This window comes from Phalaenopsis equestris, unplaced genomic scaffold, assembly GCF_001263595.1.
Source record: "Phalaenopsis equestris unplaced genomic scaffold, ASM126359v1 Scaffold000132, whole genome shotgun sequence".
NCBI lineage: Eukaryota > Viridiplantae > Streptophyta > Magnoliopsida > Asparagales > Orchidaceae > Phalaenopsis > Phalaenopsis equestris.
The window spans coordinates 353,159-375,160 of NW_018164574.1; the positions used below are offsets into that span (position 1 = coordinate 353,159).

Below are 22,002 nucleotides of genomic sequence, written 5' to 3' on the forward strand. Positions count from 1 at the left end.
AGGGGGGGGGGGGGGGGGTGGTACTCAATGTTGTACTCATTTGAATGTCGCTTCATGCGTTCATGAATGAGTATAACATTTAATTTTTTTTTTAAATTCGTATGCCTAGGATAATTTAGCTTTTATGAAGTGTATTTTAAATTCATTAAGTGTATTTTCTGTAAGGTAGTCCATGAACGTGGTACGTCCCATATTGTTTATCCCTACATAAATTGATGATTTATGACAATGCTGTTGTCAAAATTTCATGTGCATGTTAATGAAGAACAACAATAATCTTTAGCACAAATTCTTGAAACAAAGGCTAACATAAAAGAGATGATTGAAGTGGCCATCTTATGTGTTTGGCTTGGGTTTGAAGGATTTTTTCATAGTTTTATAATTTTTTTTTAACCTGTTGAGCAGTTGCTTCAAGTTAGTTCTGAACAAACTCGTATTAAAAAAACTCGACAATGGCTTCAAAATCATGCATTTAATACTGTATTTGTAGGTACTTTGGGCATTTTCAATCTACTTGGAAGCAGTAGCGATTCTTCCTCAACTGGTTTTGCTCCAGAGAAGCAGAAATGTTGACAATTTAACCGGGCAATACGTTTTCTTTCTTGGGTAACCTTTTTGCAATTACAAACTAGTGGTATTTTTTTTAATTTCTTGAATAGTCCCTAATATACTGATTTCAATAATCAGTTACTGATCTGAAAACCTTATAAATCTTATGAATATAACTCATATTTCTGACTTCTAGCCGCAATTGTAATTTTGTAATTGTTTTAGTGCACCACACATTAGCCCATTGGAAGTATGCATGTAATGTTTGAAAATTGGATACTTAAAATGCTTGTCATGATCTTAGTTCCTTACTAAAACCAAATGTATTATCCAGTTAATTTACTTTTTTACCTTTATTTTCTTGACATGGACGTGACTGTGCTGGGATTCTTTAAACAAGAAAGCATATCTAGTGAAAAACTGGTGTTATTTTTTTCTCTTTTCTAGTATTTATGTCAGCACTTTTTGGGCACCACATAGACATCATGGGAGAGTAAGTGTGGTTTTTTGCATATTTAAGATTTGCTTATTCAAATGTACGGTAAATTTCAATTATTGAAGGGTGCTGCCAGAAAAAAAAAAGAAGAGAAGGTTGATTTTCGAGGTAGGCGATTTGCAGCTGACATAAATTTGATTTACAAGACGTCTTATAAAATAAAATGTTCAGGTTCAAATTTGTTTTCAGTGTGAAGAGAAAATTAAAATAATATAAATAGAGACAAAAATTAGATGGTTATTGAGTTTAGTATAACAAAGATTGAAGTTATGATATATATGCATTTAGAAGATTTATGATTGAAAATATTATTTAATATTATTAGAAGAATAGTGGTGCTGAAGTGTGGTGGGTTGTAGCATTTTTGGGTCATTCGATGAATACTTTCTAAGGCTGGAATGTTGAAGTGATGAGTTTTAGGAAAATTATATGCCACAAGTGCTGGTAAAATAAAATTCACCTATAATTAAGTTGAGTAGCATGAATGAAAACTAAAGTGGGTTAATTATAAAATAGGAAATAGGAAAGATAGAATGATAAATGATTATATAATAGGGTGATTTATGAATTTTGTGTTTTTAGTTGTCTTTGATTTATGAATCTTTTATTTTTGGCCTGATATGTATTTATTGATCGCATCATTATATTTGTATTAGAAATCTTAAAACCTTACTCTATCTACATCAAAATGATATTAGACCTTAAGAGCAATGCAAGACATATCAATGTGGCAGCTAAAAATATTTGAATAATAGTAGAATTTAATCGAAATATGGTAGATTATGATTTTAAGTAGCATCAACAACAATAACAACAACATTATGTTCCTTATATGCAGTGTGAGGGTCTGTCTGGGGTAGCTGCGACTTCTCAGCTTTTCAGCAGTGCTGCCCCAGGAAGGTGCCGCGGGGAAGTTGCTGCGGGAAAGTTGGCTGTTTGTTTGTTGCAGCTGTGTGAAAACATCTGTGAGTAAGCTGTTGCTAGAAAAATGATCATTCTGCATTTGTTTAGTAAAACAACTTAAAACAAAACAAAGTTGACTGTCTTTTTGTTGCAGCTGTGTGAAAACATCTGGAGTAAGCTGTTGGTAGAAAAATGATTATTGTGCCTCTATTTAGTAAAACAACTTAAAATAAAACTGTGACAACCACATATTTGATACTTCAGAAACAAAAATTCATTTCAAAACAGAACAAAAGTTTAGATACACAATTCACTTAACAATAAGTACCAAAAAAAATCTAAGAAAAAAAGACTAATAAAATTATAATTAAAGTAATGATGATATTATTTTTAAATTAAGACGATCGATGTCTCGTACTAAACTGTCCTCAAAAGCAGAAATTTGCAAACCAACATTTTAAAAGATGAAATACATATGACTGTAAATTAAAAAAAAAACGTAATTATGAATGCTCAAAATCTAGCATGTGTTAAATTTTTTTTTACATATATAATAAATTACCTAGTTTTTGGAATAATTTACAAATAATTCAATCACTCGCCGACTAACACATCAGTGATTTGTTCCTTAAGGTCCGCCATTTAATTTGTTCCTTCCTCTTCTCTCATACAAACAATAAAATGATCATTTTTATCTCGTGGTAGAGAATTCCCGATGTGGTACTCGAATGCTTCTGCAGGTACTTGCTGTTGATCGTCTTAGACCACATAACACCATAACCACATCCACACCAAGCCACCCACGCCCATAACCCCAACCCCAAGCCACACCTATGTTGACCTCATTTTTGGTGAGGTCTTTATTTTCTTTTAGTGCTTATGATCTAGCCATATGACTTTCCCTTTGACTATCCTAACCCACATATGTAGAAATTCAAACCACCTCCTAGCTCTCTTCGAAACCCTACGTGGTTGGTCATAAACCTCCATGACTTGGAAGGTTAGGACCAACTTGTGAGGATTCAATGATGAGTTCTCATAGGGTTTAGAAGCCTCAGGAACACCCATTATGATTTTCGTGCATTTGCACACAAATATCTTGATTCTGACGGTCGACATGATAAGTATTGCAATTCACGCCACCTATGTCTTTCTATGTTGCATAATTAATCGAAAGTTCAATAAAATTTTGAAACGATCGATCGTGAACCAAAACGAAAATTAAATTTGATGCATTTTTTGACCAGATCATCGACAAGTTTGTCTGAACGACCCCAAATGACGAAACTGACTGTGCGAGCGCGTTTGAGTCATCGAGGACTCTGTGAATATGAAGGCGGTTTCAAAGAATTGGACTCTGAAATAATGCATCTTATTTGTGTATCCAAGCAATTACTACAAGAGCTAGAGACAAATATTCCTCTTATGCAAGTTGGCTGACAACCAATAATGTGTCCAGGCATGTAAAACTCTCTTTAATGAGCAGTACAAATGCAGATAATAGAGGGGAGAGAAATTTGGATAAAAATAAATCTTCATATATACATGACACTGTTGAAGATGGATTATCTACTAATAGTGTTGGTCTAACATAATCATCTAATTGATAATCGTCACGATGTGGTTCTAATTCACAAGTCACTCGACTGTGATGTACAATTCGACAGATTATTATCCAATAGAAAATTACTGATTCACACGTCTATAAGGATAATAACTCGTGTATGCATTAGTAGGCACACTTCTCTGTATGTTCAACGACAGTGATCGTAAAACTCAAGATAAATTGATGGCAAAGTAAATGTCTTATTGATCACTATTTTCAGAAGATCATTTGCAAGGGTTCATTAATCAACGGAATATACTTGTATTGGTCAAAAAAATTGGGAGTTTTGATATTTTTTGTAGATCCCATAAGGTAATTGTTAGCTTCCTAGGGCCAACCTAACGCGTGTTACTGTCAGAATTCCAAAGCTCAATCGTAACTCAAATTTAAGAGGATGTGATCCATGGGCATTCAATTCTCATAAATTACGGTTGTTCGCAGTATATCTTGCACAAATTATATATCCGCGCGTCGGGCTAGAAACCTGACACAGTCGAATATTTAGGCCACTCAAATTTGTTCTTCTTAAATTACAATGGCTCAACAATCTCAATTGTTCTGTCGAATCAATTGTATAAGCAACTAAATGTAGAATCCTTGATTTTGTGATTGACTATCCATTGTGTCGTTTAAGGGATTGTAGTCCCTACCCGTCAATCACGTCAATTTGAGAGCATTAATTCATTCTACAGGATACTTAAAATCAAAAGACTCAGTTGAGTAATTTGGAAGAATGAGAGAGCTACCGAGAAAACCATGGTAAATATGTATCTCTCCCTCTCTCTCAGCATATGTTCATGTTGTTCAAGCCTCTCTCCGATGTTTGTGTTACCCAAACGATCATGCCTATCAATAACTGCTCAGATGACATTCTTACTAGGCTTGCTAGGTGTTTGGTCAGACGATCTCCTTCAACTGAACATCTTCTCTGAAAAAAAGAATAATCAACAAATCAGAAACAATTAAAATTTGTCAAAGATTCCTTGAAATAATAGAAAATGAGGAAGCTTGTAACTAGTGGAACAAAAATGGTTAAATCTATTTCATCTCAAGGACAACAAATATAGCCAACTCCATACCCGCATCATATTTATTGGGGATTATTTATTGACTGTTTAATTGAACATAAAAATAAGATAAAATAAATTAAAATATCTGCCCTTGCTTTGATCTCAATTCCTACTCCCGCTTCCCATAGTGATCATGATCGGTATGCTCTTTCTTAATCCGAAAGTCTCAAAAATCTTCCAATCTCTCTCGATTTAGTTAATTCTCTTATCTTCATTTTTCTCTTTGTTCAAAACCCTCGACCATTCAAACATCTCTCTTCATAGAATTCATAATCCTCCACTCCCGCACGCAACAACAACAACATGAGAGGCCTAACCATTTAAACCCAAACGCTTGCAACAAACCCCTTTGCCTTTGCCTCTACCTTTTCATTTAGATCAAACACTTATACTTCCTATATTTGAGAACTTTTCTTTTTTGTTCGAATCCTGCACATATTAAAATACTTGCTCCTGCATTGACGCAAGACTTCCTCGCTTGGACACATGATGCGGTCACGTGGCTTCTCGAACTGACGCGGGACTCGTGGGTCTCCCACGTCTGAACCCGACCGGTCTATTGAAGACCAGTTCAGGGGAATCCCGGGGCACGCCGGGGTGTGACTGTTGATGGGGCGAGTGGCCTCCCGCCCCCCTCTCCTCACTTTTTGGCTTCTCCTTCGTATAGGAAGATTTTTATGGCTATTTCTGGATCTTTCTTGCCTCCCTGCCCCTTCCTTATGTGTGGGAGTTTTCTTCTTTATTTCTTTTCTTTTTTCTTCAACGGGGAGTCTATAATTTGCTGTTTTATGATTGTAGGGTTTAGTTTTTGCTATGTGTTGATTCCAGATTCCTGTGTGGGGTCCGTTTTTTTCTTTTTGGGCTGTATCCGAGGAGGTGGCGGTGCTCCAACTGTATCCTCCTCTAAGGCGGTGTTTGTCTTCCTCCCTTTTGGCTATCCAACCCTCCTCATTCCCCATAGTTGTCGGTCACTCCTATTCTCCGTCCCTAGCCTCAACCACTACATTTTTTTTCCACAATCCAAACCCAAACCCAAACCCTAACCCCACCAAATTTTTTTTTTCCTATTCCTTAATCCCTAGCCATGCCACCATTGAGATATATATTCAAGCCTTTCTGGGAGGATATACGGCGAGATATCCGCCGACTTCAGCAGTGGATTACGGACTTTGATGATGAAATCCAATGTGAGACTACTCTCAACCGTGATACGAATGGTCGAAGGGGGAACGAGATGATATAAAGATGAAGATGAAAACACAATGCCAATTCCTGCCAATTTGCTGTTGTCAAAAGTTACAAGTTCTAGCTTCCGAAGTGGAGAAGCCTCAGTACCAAATGACCACCTTGGTTACTATCCAGCCAAACCAATCTGCAAGTTTTTCACAGCCGGAAAATGTGGCAATTGCCACGAATTTAGACATGTTGAAGCAGAATGCAAAAACAGGGGATTAATCTATTTCACCAAGTTTGGCGTCATCTAAACGTTGGGCAAAGACACTGCAGACGCTAAAGAAGTTGAGGACATAAATGAGGAGTACCAACTTCCAGTTGAAGAGAGGAATGGTGATTAGGAAGAAGATACAAACTTTAGAGGGGATTCTCAATTTTCAACTAACTAGGAAGAGATACGACCAAATTCAGTTGATCTTAAGAAAGAGATTTCAGCTGAGGTAATAGTTGCTACTCTAGAGGATAGTGACTCTGAGGTAATAGACAACCCAATAGAACATAAGATTATGGTGCCTTGAGCTAGCATCTTGCAGACGATGGAATAACCTTGGTTGTCTACAAGGTTGTGAGTTTGAGGCGCCGACATGAGATACAAGTCCACCCCGGATAAACGAGATGCAAATTTTTCAGATGTATGAACCCCCCTGAGTTGCCCCGATGGAGTGAGGTCCGACCTGCCAGAGTTGTCATTTTGTGCCATATCGGAAAGATCATGTGGAGTTATTCAGAGGTTATTTCCTGTTCCACATGGTACCCTTCGTCGGATGTCCAAATAGTATAGATGAACTCCAACTTTGTAATGGGCCCAAGGAGTTTGATGAGGATGAAAATTATTCAATGGTATCCAGGTCATATCAGTAACGAAGAAGTCTATTCTAAGTGAGTGTTGTTGAGAGGAGTGCAGTTTGCCACATATTTCACCAACGAATTGATCCCTTCTCCCATACCAGTTCTTCAGTTGCATTTAGCTGATTGTGAGTGGAGGAAGTAGGTTAATGGCTCGATATCTATGCCATGGGAATACTCGTCTTCTTACAGTTCCAACTCAAGGTGTGCCAAAGGTGGACAAATACCTATTTTACTAAAATGTGCTTTGGAACAACAACACCTACAAGATCGACTTGTTAGGGTGCTAAAATGTCTCAATCACGCTCAATGTCACTGACTTGACACAGTACTACAAGGAGTCTGAAGCTTCGACAAATGAAGTCAAAGCTCTCACAACCTCGAGAGACTGACGCTGGGCTTCCCTCCATGGACGCAGGATGCAGGGGCAATGCTTCCCGCGCTGACACAGGACTCGTGTTCTCCCGATTTGAATATGACCGGTCTATTAAAGACCGATCCAAGGGATTCCAGAGTGAGCGTCCCTGGTGAGTCTCTTGACGCGACAATCAACCTCTCGCGCCCCTCCTTTTTTTTATTCTTCTTTGTATGGGAAGATTTTAATGGCTATTTCTAGATCTTGCTTGCCTCCCCACCCCTTCATTGTGTGTGAGTTTCCTTCTTTGGAATGACAACACCTACAAGATTGACCTGTCAGGTTGCTACAATGTCTAAATCATGCTCAATGTCACTGACCTGACACAGTACTACAAGGAGCCTGAAGCTTCGATAAATGAAGTCAAAGCTCCCCTAACCCCGAGAGACTGATTCAGGGCTTCCCTACATGGACGCGGGGGGCAATGCTTCCGCACTGACACGAAACTCTCGTGTTCTCTGGGTCTGAACCTGACCGATCTATTGAAAACCGATTCGGGGGAAGAGTGAGCGTCCCGGGTGAGACTCTTGACGCGACAATCAACCTCCTGCACACCTCTCCTTTTTTTATTCTTCTTTTTATGAGAAGATTTTAATGGCTATTTCTGGATCCTGCTTGCCTCCCCACCTCTTTCTTTTGTGTGAGAGTTTCCTTATTTATTTCTTTCCTTTCTTCGTCAATTGAGAGTCTATAATTTGCTGTTTTGTCATTGTAGGGTTCAGTTGTTGCTGTCTGTTGTTTTTAAATTTCTGTGTGAAGTCCTTTTCCTCTTTGTGCGCTGTATCCGAGAAGGTGGTAATGCTCCGACTGTATCCTACTCCAAGGTGGTGTGTATCTTCCGCTCATTTGGCTATATGTCCCTTCTCCTTCCTGATAGTCGTCGGTCACTCCTTATCCCAGTCCCCAGCCTCTGTCGTTCCATCTTCTGCATTTACATTGCTGTCCTACACCTTCCAGCCACTCCTACTCCAGTTGTTGGTCGCCTACGACCTTTCGTACTTGTTGTCCCTATAATTTTGCTCCTCCCTGTCGCTGCCATTAACATGCTTTGGTTGCCACCACCATTGCCAACAATCTCAATTCTACTAGAAGACCTCCACCGCTCATGGAATACATCGTAGCGATGTTGCTTTTGTCGTTTATGTTGGTGATATTTTTTTATGTTGCGTTGTGTTGTGTTGTAAACCTATTTTCCTATTAATAAAATGTGCTTTTGTCTTTCTACTGTTTTCCCTATGAGTTCTGGTATCATGCATACTCTTGCTATCTCACACGAAAAATCGGATACCAAACAACTCGGTTTCCTACTTAGTCTCAAACTAAACAAAGTCGCCAAAATATCCTACCTTCTATTCCTGAATACATATATTATATATATTGTAAAAAAATTAAAGAATTTTACGAAATTGTGTTTAACCAAATTTAAAGTCTCACTGTCATCGGCATCAATGCTTTGCTAAGGTGCGAAAAATATGATTCTTAAATACTTGTTCGAGTTATTTCAACTCGGTGAGAAAATTTATCAAATAAGTATTTGTTTATTTTGTTCCAATGTGGCAGAGAAATTGCGAGATAATCACTTATTTGACTTCTTCAAACATTGCTAGGTAAATTGTATTCGCATGTGGCTTCAATAGACTCATTGAAGACCTATGCACATTTTATAGACGATAGATAGATTTCGTGCAGATTAATCGAAAACCCGTGTGTGTTTGATAGACGGGTCGGTTAGAAAATTTTTATGGCCGCGGTGTAGCATGACATCAACTATTCGAGCTTTATGAGCTAATGGACATGTCCAATTCTCTCATTGATGCCTCATAAGTGGGGGAGACGTCGGGAGGTTTCAGAAATTTTAAGTGATTTTGAACTTGCAAAAGAACTTTAATTTGGAGTATTTAGACATTAATATGATATAAAATATAAATCATAAAATAATATTTGAAATAAAATTTTATATCATATTAAATAAATTATAAAGATAAAAAATTGAAGACAAATGAAGGGACTCTAAACTTTCCTATGAAATTGAATAATATTTATAATTGAATATCTTTAAAATTTTTTTGTCTGGAAGACTAATACGAGTAATTGAATATCACATTGAATACATAAGTCAAATATTAGACATTAAATGCCTTTGAATTTGCAATATACTGGTTAGAGAACAGACCTAAAACTGGATTTTTGAAGTGTTGTTATGTCTGGTCAATTTTTGGCACTCATAATTGTAAGTTAGTATGGATTATTTTGATCCACAATTGTTCACATATTCTTTAAACTATTGCCCAAAATTTAGCTTTAGTGCTAATTATGGTAGCTTTTCATTGTTTCTTGCTTCTCCATAAGATTAGCTTTTCCTTGGGAAATTATCGTTACTCATTGTAGACCTTCTATCTATGAGCGATCCTGCTAAATCAACAGCTCAAGTGTTTGATTTTTTTTGTGTACCTATCATAATGATTTAGGTTCATTAAATATGTCTTTGTTGGAGTTCATATATGTGGTGGATACTAATATTAGTAGGGAAGGCTTGGATTGCTTGGGGCTTTATGCGTTGTTTGGAAGATCAAGTTTGAGGAAATCAAAGTTGCTTTCATTTTAAGGTTTCCCTGAAGTTAATATTTGTTCATTCTAGGAGATGATGAATATTTTGGAATTGTTATGGTAAAACTTATGCTTTTTTAATCTTAAATTAGATGCATTTTATGGTCTGATATCAAGGGGACATTTGGTTTGGCTTATGCTGCCAGATTTTTTAACTGCGTCCAATCCTTTAGCGTTTGATTTGCGCGTTCGGCGGGCGGAAGTTAAAACCGTGACACGAATTGTGTAATATCGCAACTGCAGTTACAATCTCGCTTCTTGCGCCTGTGTCCTGCTTTTGGAGTGGCACACTCTCACCCATATGTGCGTGCACGTCCTGCTTTTCGCACGCCTGCGCCCTTATGTTGCCGTACTCTGCACTCTGTACTGCTTTCAAACATCACGTGCTTGTATAGGTGCCCCCACGCCAATAACTACGACGCCCCCCGCACCGATAATTACATTGCCCCCGGGCCGATAACTGCGACACCCCCGTATTGATAACTACGATGCCGCTGCGCCAATAACTTCACAATACTTTCAAAACTGAATTTTTTAAACAAAACAATTACTTCTGGAACACCAGCTTTTAAACAATAAATTTTCCACGAAAATTTCAAAACTGAGATTTTATACAGCCGTTAGCCGAAACAAACTCACGCTAACTTTAGTGTTTTTATTATGTTTATGGATGTTTTTTTTCGTGGAATCAATGAGTCTTGTATGTTTTTAATAGCTTTTATATTTTATTTTATTTTGTATGATGATTTATTGAGGATATAACAGGTCAAGATATCTTACCCATGATAACATTTTGGAATATTCTTTTCAAGGAGCTAGACCCTAGTTTTTTAAAGGAGATTAATCAACTTTTGGGTACTTAGCACAAGATAAGTCATGGAGAAAATAAGGTAAGGTTTGATTGGAATTTTTTTTTTTCATTATATCAAACCTAATATATGTAATATTAGTGCTGAATTGGGTAAAATAATGATTTAATCAGACCTAGGGTGGTTGTGCACACTTAGAATTTATATTTCTTTAGAAAAAAAAAATAAGTTGTGTATGAGCAATCGTGTATGAGGGTAACAATTGGCCTTGGTCCTATTATTAGGAATGCGAGTTGGTCCCCATGCATATGTGTTGATTAAGGAAAATATACTGAGGTTTATGAGCAGTAGGGGCAGGAAACTTCGTAGTGTTTGGCCATTTGGCACATCTCACATTGAAACTCTTTAATTTTTATTTTATTAACTAATCTTGGAAACATGGATTTGAGTGCATTAAAACATGGATGTCCCATTTGAATGTGATGGACTAAAATTGCACCGTTATAGCATTCAAATTTTCAATTAAATGAGATTGGAGTATGTGATTATTTTAATTTGTCCAGATTGTTGAGCTCTCATTCCTTAGAATTAGGGGCCTTTCTTGTTTATTTCTGTAGCAAGATTTGAGGTTACTATTTTAACTCCTACACATGGAAGTTACTAAATATATTGGAATCCAGGAAGTTATTTTATAGCTTGCACATTTATTTTTCTAAAAATCTGAGTGAGATTTTTGCCCTTAGAAGGGGTGAACAGATTCCTAACTAGGACCGCCAGCGTCGTAATATCATGTATTGCTAAGTTGGCCTCTAAAATTGCCAAAATTAGTATTAATTTGGATGCATATTATTTTTATGTTATTTTTATCACTTTTCTCATATGATAAAAGGTTTAGTGGGATAAATGCTCGTTGTTGTTGTCTCATATGACGTGCGCGATTATCTTATTTTAATTGATTTGTGAGAGGATATTCATAAAACATGAATTGATAATTATGATAATTTTAAATTTTCTGCTGTTTTAATTGGACATGCATGGAGTTTATTTCTAGTGCTGAACAAATGGTGTATTTGAATTCGAAGAAATTTGGTATTAATATAGCTTTTAATGTACCTGGTTTAGCCTTTTCAATGCACTTGCTATTGTTTCTCATATTTCCTTGAAAATAAGCTTCAAATGTTTTGCCAGAAAACTTATATATTCTTTTTTTTTAAGCCAGTCTTGATGATGATATTGTGGCCACAATTGTTGGTTGTTTTCTGGATATATTTAGTATACTGGCCTGACCAACTTATTTGTGCTAACCCATTAATTACTTTGTAGGAAGCAAACTTATGGTATTTTTCTTTTTCAATAAATTATCAAATGTTAAATTCTTTGGAGTCTTTTATTTTTTCCAAGCAGTGTAGATTAATGCAGGCTTTATGAAGAGAATATAGCTGTTTCTTTGTTTATGTTCATTAGTTGTAGTGCAAGTCTGGTATCTTGCTGGGGTGCAATTTATGACCCATCTATTCCTCAGTGTTGCATTTTTTTTTTTGATTTAACGGAACCTCTTGTAGATCTTTGCACATTGTTCATTCTTCATTGGTTGCAATTACTTTGTTACTTTTTTTTATTTTGGTATTTTGTTTATAAGAGGATCAGAGACATAATAAAATTGAAGTAATTAGAAGCAATAGATTAGGGAAATAAATATCTATAATTAGGAAACTCTGAAACTTATATTAGTTTAACATAGATTCAATAAAATTTTCTTATTCTAGTTTCAATTTGAGATTCCGCAAGTAAGGTTTGAGTGCGATCATTTAATTTTGGAAGAAGTAATGTTTTTGTATCTGCAGGAGTGGAAGTCATGTTTTTGTATCGGCAGGACAGGATGTTATGTTTTTGTATAGGCAGGAGGCTTGCATTATCTTTATTTTTGTTTTTTTAAAGCAAATTTCATCTAAATTTACTTTTATTGGCTTGTCAGGTTAATTGATTTGGTTTAAATTTATAGCAACTGAAGTTTTAATTTTTGTTGAAAAAATTTAATCGCTGATTGATTTTTTCATGGTTCAAATTTGTTATGATTATTTTGGATTTCATTGATTATTTAATTATCATTTTTATTTTAATTTTTATATTTTCTTGTTGCATGAGGGGTGTAACTAAGCCTACTGTGGAGTTAGCTTGGACTTAGTTCGATAAATGGCTCGTGAATTGATCTTGATGAGCTAATAAACCAAGCCTAAGCTAACTCCAACTCTATTCATTAGCTCATGGGCTGACTCGTTTAAATAAATATTGATATATAAATGCATTTAAAAAATATTAAAATTCAATGGTCCAAGTATAAATTATTAAATTATTTAAAAATTTGATATAGTTTCTTGTATTATGTGATTTTTTTATTATTTCTTGCATAAATGCTTATTTTTTATTTTATTGTAACAGTTATTTGAATCAAAATTATTCTCTCTCTTTAAGAATAAACAAGTTAATTCATGAGCTTCTTTGAACTCGTTGAATTAATTTTAAGCTTGAGCTAGAAATCAATTAATTGATAAAAGCTCAATCACAAGCCTAAGGTGGCTCAAACTTGGCGTGTTTACACCCAAAGTTAGTACAGTTTTGCATTTTTGATGATGTTTACATGTGAGTCATATATGGTCTACATTTATTGCATTATTCTTGTTGTATTAGGAATTGTAAAATTTAATTGTCATTCATCATATGATTGTTGGGAATATTATCTATTAAAATAAAGTTGAGGATAGAGAACAATGGTTTGAGCAATGGATACACAAGATGCTTCCAACAAGGAACATAAATAGAATCACTGGGAAGGATTTACAAGGAAAATGAGTACACTTAAGATGAGTTGAAGTGGTGCAAAAAGTCAACAAGTAGAATTAATACTTAATATAATACTGTCAAGCGTGAATGGAGGTGGAAAATTGAAACTTAAATAATTAGGTTTTATGGCTAATGATGATGATTAGGACAATTAATAATGAATATGCTACTTTAAATTATGGGGTTCACCAGTAACAATGAATTGGATCATTAAATGGATGACTGTTATCCAAATTGTATGAATCAATGATCTGTGCTGCAAGTAACACATTGAATTAGTTAAGTCAATGATTGTTGTTGTACCAACCTTTTAAATTCATGATTTATATTTAATGTCCAGGATGGGCAATTTCCTAACTACATAAGAAAACAATTTTAAAATTTATTATTTATATAGAGAAATTGTAAATTTTGCGGGGGCATAATTTGATCCCGCTCCTGTACATCAGCCTTACTATCAACATTTGTTTTATTGCAAATAACTAACATTGTTTTCTAATTATTGTAAATGCTTGCTTCAGGGCATATCGAGCCTTATATATTCTCAACTGGATCTACCGTTATTTTACAGAAAAATACTACAGTAGATGGATATGTAAGTTATAAATAGTGGGATGGAAACTCCATCTTATTACAAGTCTAAGCAGCCATTATTTCCTCTTATGTCTTCTCTTTTTTGCAGCCTGGATTGCAGGTATTGTCCAGACGGCACTATACATAGATTTCTTCTACTACTACTTTATAAGGTCAGCTTCTCATTACGGGAGCATGCCATGTTTTATCTAAAATAATAATAATAAAATCTTTCTTTGATTGGACCTAAATTGTAAAACTACATGTGTTCTAAATTTCAGACCTCTTCCATCTTCACATATAATGCAAGTCCATGTAAAATTAATTGCCAAAATAGTCCCATGGCTGTTTGATGGGGTAATTTTTGTTCCAGTGTATATAAAAGTGTTAAATTAGTCCTTAGAGACTCAGACATTTTCAATATGGGAGCTGAAATTGTCTTTCATGGGGACTAGGACTATTGCAGCTCATATTAGACGAGTGGGTACTAAATTAACACTTCTATAGACTCGGGCTAAAGTGACCCACTGCAAAAAGTCGGTGGACTATTTTGACATTTTTATCAGTCTATAATTGGTCAAACACGCTTCTAAGTTGGCGATTGAAGTGTGATTTGTTTGTATTTTTCTCCTTTCCTCAGTTGGAAAAACAATGAAAAACTCAAGCTTCCGGCATGATCTAAACGGCGTAGGTTTATGGTTTCTTCGTGGTAAAAACTTGGAGAACTAAAGCATTAAATGGTTTCCAGGAAGTTATATTTTGATGGAGCTGTGATTCTGCTAACTTTAGTGGATAATCTTCATACCTGCAGCTGATTTGCGATTGTGTATGTTGTTTTCCCGCACATAAACTCTCTTCAGTACTTGAGTAACAAATTTGGCCGTCGTGAGTGGGAATTTTAGCTACAGTAGTTCTCTGTTGTCATTTATTTTGTTGAAGCGATCGCATTATAGAACTTTGGAATAGAAGAATTGTCTTATTTGATGCCGTGCTCGTTCTGTAGATTCATATTGACTGCCATTTTTTTTTTATTTTATACAGTGCTTCATCTTTTGTTGGTTAATTTTAAATGTATCTAATTTTTTTTTATGTTATTTTATACAGTGCTTCATCTTTTGTTGGTTAATCTTAAATGTATCTAATTTTTCTTGTTTGTATCACATAAAAAAAAATTGGTATCATGATGTGAACATGTCATTTATACCACTTAATTCATATTTATTTGCATAACTAACACTTAAACTTCAATTTCTTACATACATTGGTGGAATTTTTAATGAGATGAAATATTTAGGTGGTATAAATGTAAAATGTATAGGTGTTAGGTATGTAAAGATATAAGAATTGGGTGGTATGCATGTGAATGCCTCTCATTCTTTTTCTGGTTTGTAAGGTTTTGAAGATCACGTGTTTTAATGTTGGAGCCAAAGTTTTTATTTTATTTTATTTTTTCATTCAGAAAAAAATATCGTTAAGAATAAAGAAGCTATACGAACTTTTGCTTTGGGTCTTATCTGATTGGCTTTAGGAAGCAGTTTCTGCTTGCAATAGCTTGTATATATACTCTTTGGTATAATGTCAGTGTCCGTTCAGTAAAAATGGAAGAGTAGGTAAATAGCTAATACAACAAAGTTCGGTTGGTGGTATTTTGTCTGATTACTGTAAATCAATAATGCAGCGTAGCCTTTTCGTGCTGTCTATGAGCCCAGGATGAGTTGGGTCCTATTTATTTAAAAATACACCCGAAATTAAAGAATAAAAATGTAAATCATATCCAATACTTAAAAAATTTAATTTGTTCACATTTATATGCTACCTTATTTATGCATGAAGAAGATTTATTTCACTTTTTAATTCTCTAAATAGAATTTGGGTGGTATAAATATAAAAAGATAGTAGGTATTGCATATGCAAATACATAGGAACTGGTTGGGTATGTATGTAAATGAATGAAGTCTGGGGACTTTAGTTCTATTTGGCTTTATTTAATCAAATTTTCTGCCACCGAACTCATGAAAATCTTCATTTTCGTTCATGTGATTATAGCTTAGAATGTGAAAGTAATTTTATAGCCCAAAATGACATTTTCTACCGTACTTATATATTATATATATATATGTATCAAAGAAGAAAATGAAGTATGTAATTTTAATATGTGTAAACATATAGCAGGGTGAATATTCGAATGTTTTTTCTTATTTGTAAATATTTAATTAAAAAAATAAAAGCAGAAATAAAGTCTCCAAACGTTATGTGCTAGCTGGGCTGGTACCCAGCTGGCGTCTTATTCATTCTCCCTTGGACGGTATCTGCTCGTTTCATGTACTCACCAGCCGTTTCCACTAAGCCGAAACGGTAGAATTGCGAAAAAACTCTCACCCCCAAATGACAGCCCCACAGCTCTCTCATGTAGGACCCACGGCGGGTGAGGGCGTGGGTTCTTTTCCACGTGCCACCACATAATCCTTACCACGGACTTGAAATGACGGAATGACCCTCACTTCATCTTTCCCTCAAGACCCCGTCAAAGAATTTAATAATCAAAATGTTGCAGGGGTACTGTAGGGATTTCGTCTCATTAAATTTACATTATTAAAATGCTGAAAGGGGGTTTTTATTCTCGATGCAGCGTTTGCAGGAGTCTCCCCCGCCATACTGTGCTTCTTCTCTTCCCGCCTCTGTGCTTCTTCTCTTCCCGCCTCTGTGCTCTACCCTGAAACCCTAATCTTGAGATTCTCTTCGGGCTTGTTTGGCTTCGTAGGCAATCAAATCAGCTCGTGAAGCGATCAATTTGGTGCTATTTGCTGGAATCTGTACTGTATTGTAATGTGGGGGAAAGTTGATCGAGCAGTCAGAAGGATGAAGGAGAAACAAAGCTCTGCTTCTGTGAGGTTAGTTTTCGTTTACTCGTTCTGTAGTCTGTGGATACTTTTTCTTATGTGCGTTTAGTGAAATTTAATGCTTCTTAGCTCCTATGTTTGATGAAATTGACTCGAGTACATGTACTGTTTACTGCATCACTGTGCTTTTTGTCGCTTGTTTTTATAGCTGTTCTTGCCTCTTTTTTTTTTTTTCAAGTGAGGCTTTTCTTAATGTTCCTGTAGAGAAACGTTATTACGTGGGGGAAGGTTTCGAATGCGGTTTCGTAACGTTGGTTTTGTATTTCGATTACTGATTCAATGGCGAGATTCGAATGTAGTGAATATTGCAAAAGGTACATAGTATTAGCAAGTTTTTCTGGTGCCAGGACTTTTTGCCTGCACCTTTTGCCGAATCATTTATAGGATAGCCCTTTAAATCTTGTAGAATCAGATTTTAGAGAGTTCTGAAAGGATGCATAACTTCCTGAAATCTGAATCTCTTAGTTTGAATTTTGTTTCCCCTCATAAACACATGGTGAGATAGCTGTTATTGAATATTTATTTCAAAGCAGTTTCGAAGCAAAGTTTTCAGAAATCTTGTCTTGATTTTTTTTTTTTCTGTTGCTACCACAAAGCAGCTAAAAAAATGAATCAAATGGGCTCTCCAAGCTCTTCCATTACAGCTGGTCAATTGCTCATCCTTGTTGGCCTTTGAAATATTTTTTTAAGAGCGAGGTTTCTATGGATTGGTCCACCTTAACAGAATGGAAATAAGTGTCATTTTCAATCCCTCTGTTGGCCTTCTCTGCATTGATTTGGTGTTTAAACAAATGGAGCCATATCATTTTTCTCTTTTTTAATGTTAATTTATTTAATGAGAGTTCATATTTGACTAAACGGCTCCTTTCATTAAATGAACAGTAAAGGGTTAATTTTTGAGGTGTGAATGTATGGAGGCTGTACTTTGGGGCTTAGCGTTTTGTGTATGTTTGAGCGTGTTACTTTTCTCCAAAAGATGTGTAAATAAAGTTATAAAGGCATAAACTTTCGATTCTATCCTTTACAGCGTGAGGGCGAGCTGAGCTCTCTCTCTCTCTCTCTCTCTCTCTATATTAAAATGATTTTTACACGTTAATAGTTTATATAATTATTACTTATTATTATATATATTTTATATTAGAACATAATAATTTTATGTAAAATACGTTATTTTTTGTATTTTAATGCATGCTATTCTAGTGTTATTAGTAAATTGTAGATTTAGTATTATTATTTGTTTCATTATTTGAATGTATATTTTGTGATAAATTATCTTATTTTTGTGTAAGAATGAATGCATGTGTTTGCTATGTGTGACACTACAATTCTTAAACACGCACACACAGATTTAAGTGGTATAAATATAAAAAACAAAATATTAATTTTGGGCATGTAAATATGTAAAAATTATATGATATGTATTGTAAATGTCCCAAAGGTGAAGAGAGAAAAGCATCGATTTTTGGGTTTTTAGGAAGACGCATGGGCTTCCATTGTCTTATCTACTGCCACTGACCTGCGGCGACTTAAGCGTAGCCTCACGTTCTGCTTTGACGCGACGTTGTCTATTTTCCAACTGGACGGTTGCATGAGGCCCACTTAACATTTTTTTTCTATCACCACTATTTCCACGGGTCGACCGTTGATTTCCATTTCTCTATACAAGTTGTTAGTAATAATACGTTATTGATAGAATATTCAGATTGTGGTCCTTGGAAATTTTAGACTCGCATTGGATTTTGACTTGAATTTTTGGAATGTTTTTTAGGTTAATTGTGAAATAATTTGGAAATTTATTTATATTTTTCATGATTAGATGCAAAAAAGAATTTTTTTAAAAAAGACAAATTAATTTGGCGTTCCTTCTTGCATTTTTATTTCCTCTCGCAGAGAGCTTTTTCTCTAAATTCATCAACATAATTGTTACGTGCTGAAAAATTTATGGTGATAGAATGATAATTTTAATGTCGTAATGTCACACGAAGATTAAGCACACACAAGTTAATATAAAAGGAAAAAATCTTGGAAAAATCCTAGAAAGTGAAAAAAAATTATGAGACCTAGCCCTATCAAAGTAATCTACTATGTGATTATAAATATAAATGTCTGATCTTCAATAATAATGTTGAATAATGATGAAATTACATTCCTAATAATGTTGAATGTACAATAATAGTTTAGTTGTAATTACTCTAATTAGACTACAATAAATTTAGTTCTTGACGATAGTAATTGTAGTGAGTCGCAATGATCGTAATTAATTGCAACAAAGATAGTAATTTGTCATAAAAGTTTTAGTCGGAGGCTGCAGTAGCATCAGTTGGCCACGAGGATTATAGTTGGAAACTATGGTAGCAGTTGACCACGTGGGTCATAGTTGGCCACACAAATCATAATTAGTTTCTGAAGTAGCATTAATTGCCCACAGATGTCATAGTTGGAATACTGTAGTATCAAATAAGCACATAGGTCCTAGTTCGTCACTTATGATGTAGTTGTAGTAGCGTTAACTGACCACAATGGTTGTAGTTGAAAGCTATAATGACAATTAGACACTTAGGTTGTAGTTGGTCAAAAAAGTCTTAGTGGTAGTTGTAGTACCGTCAATTGCCCACAGACGTCGTAATTGAAAGTTGCATTAGTAGCTAGCCACATAAGTCAGTTTTGGTAATTGTAGCAATGTCGGTTGACCATATAAGCAATAGCTGGAAGTTGCAATGGTAATCGTAGTTGGTAACTATAGTAATGTTAGTTATTTATAGAGGCAGTAGTTGGAAGTTGCAGTAGCAGTCGGTCATATAGGATATAGTTGTTCACGTTTTAATTGGTAGTTGTGGCAGCATTAGTTGGTCATTGAGGTTGTAGTTAAAAACACCTCTACACAGTGTTTGAGATATGTCATTACGCCGCATTCAGGATATGTTGTTATAGCGTGTTCGGGATATGTTGTTACACCATATTCTGGATGTCATTAGCAGTGGGTTGGTGGTCAACGACCAACGGATTGTGTTTAAAGGTTGTTGGCGGCTATAAGGGCTGAAAGTTATTTTCGGTCTTCAATTCAGAACATCATTGACATTTGACACATCATTCTCTTCCTCTCAAGTAAAAAAGAGTTTATTTATAGCCTCTGGGAGAAATATTTTAGTTATTTGGTTAATAACTATAATAATCACCTAATCAAACGGCTCGCAATGAACCCCCTTGATCATATAAGGGTTTTTGGTTATTTAAGAGCCTTGATGACCTCATAATTGAGTGATCTAAGGCTTGTTAGATTTCTTAGTGAGACGCTCAATTTAACTATAAATATGTCAAATTTGGAGTTCAAATGGTCATTCAATTAAAGATCTGAAATCTCTTGGACTAATTTTGGTATCATTAGATTTGTCTTTGTTTGAACGGTTTGCTTGACTGCAAATTTTTTTGAAATCAAGGCCATTATATTTTGGATTATCTTTAATATGAACTTGGCATGCTTTTTTTTTTTAATTGCCTCGAGATTCATGCTAAATGATCAAATTAAATGATCATGCATCAATAATGTTGTTGATGAAGCTCAACTAATGTGGGGTTTAAAATTTAAGATTAGGAAAACACAATCAAACTAATATGTGATACAACATGAACTAAAAAATTGGAGAATACGTTTTCTTTTGAAATTTAATTCACACAGTGCAAAGTAGGCTTATGATTTTTTTTTAGAAAAATATACATATATATCATTCAATTCTAACAGCTTGACATTAAAAGCTTGGGGCTTCTACATAAATGCCACGGTATTTACATTTCTAATACCTAAACTTTGATTTTTTTAATACTTTTATACCACCCAATTCTTCCATATTAAATAAAAGAATATCATTATTTTAGTTTTTGAAAGAAGTAAGATATACCTTTTTCATGCATAGATAAGGTGACATATACGTAAATATTTAATTTTTTGTGTCACATATGTAAATAAATAAGAATTGATTGTATGCATTTAAATCTTTTGAAAAATTTATGCATGAAAATATATAGTTCAAGAGTAAATGATAGTGGTATTTTTTATGCATGAAAATTTAGGTGTTAGATATATATAAATATACAAGAATCGTGTGGTATGTATGTAAAGTCCCCCTTTTTTTAACAGTTTAGGGTAAAAAAGTTTTTTTTATTATTTATTTTCGACTTATTTGAATTTTTTTTTTTTGAACCAATATGAATTGTCTTTAATAAAGGAAAAGAAAATCCAACCAGAAAAAAACCTTGTAATTTGAAAATTTATGTTTTGTTTTGAACCAATGTGACTTGCAATTAATAAAGGAAAATCAAGTCTAACCAGAAAACAAACCTCGTTTGTAAATTTGGACCGTAGAAATAAAATTTTCTTATTAAGGATTCCATAAGTGCGACTAAACCTACATTGACGAAGACAACAACGTCAAGCTCAATTTGGTGGCCTCATTGCTTCGTGGGCTGTGGTCGTGTCAGAGGGATGAGGATAGGTGATAATGATATCAACGGTTGTGATTTAAGGTGACGTAGTATAGATATTACCGTCAGCAGTTGAAGAAATCAAAATCAACAGACGCGACAAATGGAATGATACTAAGCATTAACATTGTAGAAACAGTGAAACTTGCGACTGGGTGAGGCCACCAAAAGCAACAAGCGCACATTAACCAACGACATCAGATGCGTTATGGCAGTTTTGGTTTATTTATTGATAAGAAACGGGGGGTTATACTATAGAGTGTTTAATTCAAATGAGTTTGTACACTTGGAGTGGTTTGATTTATCATATATGTTGCAACTTAGGGATTAAATGGGAGATGAAGTAGATTGGCTTATGATGTGGTTCAACTTGGCAACCTTTAGAATTTGGGAAAGATTTTTGGTAATGGTGTGAAAGGGTCGGTTGGAGTTCGAATCACCTTTGCCTGAGTTTTTGTTTGATTGATTAACCAAATTAAAACTTGAGTTAAAATTTATAATGAAAGTTAATAATTTTGATTTATATGATTTCTCTAATAAAAATACAAAAAATGGAGAAATTAGATTCATGAGAAATCGTTGGATGTAAATAGTGAGATATAATTTTGAAGTTTTTTGTGATATTTGTTTTTTAAATTTTAATATATTTTAAATGCATTTGATATTAATATTGAG

At 34.7% G+C, this 22,002-nt stretch overlaps 2 protein-coding genes across 3 annotated transcripts in view; one reads left to right on the forward strand and one right to left on the reverse strand.

The window, feature by feature from the left end:
• Nucleotides 1–14,932, forward strand: part of LOC110021320 (ER lumen protein-retaining receptor A-like) — a 27,108-nt gene extending 12,176 nt beyond the window's left edge. Inside the window, exons 3-6 of the mRNA XM_020719764.1 lie at nucleotides 491–606; nucleotides 13,897–13,970; nucleotides 14,058–14,121; nucleotides 14,589–14,932. Coding sequence (XP_020575423.1) covers nucleotides 491–606; nucleotides 13,897–13,970; nucleotides 14,058–14,121; nucleotides 14,589–14,625 — 291 coding nt within the window. The 3' untranslated portion in view covers nucleotides 14,626–14,932. The remainder of the gene's footprint in view (nucleotides 1–490; nucleotides 607–13,896; nucleotides 13,971–14,057; nucleotides 14,122–14,588) is intronic.
• The window catches only part of LOC110021318 (ubiquitin carboxyl-terminal hydrolase 6-like), a 135,282-nt gene that overhangs the window by 70,305 nt on the left and 42,975 nt on the right, over nucleotides 1–22,002 (reverse strand). The window lies entirely within an intron of this gene.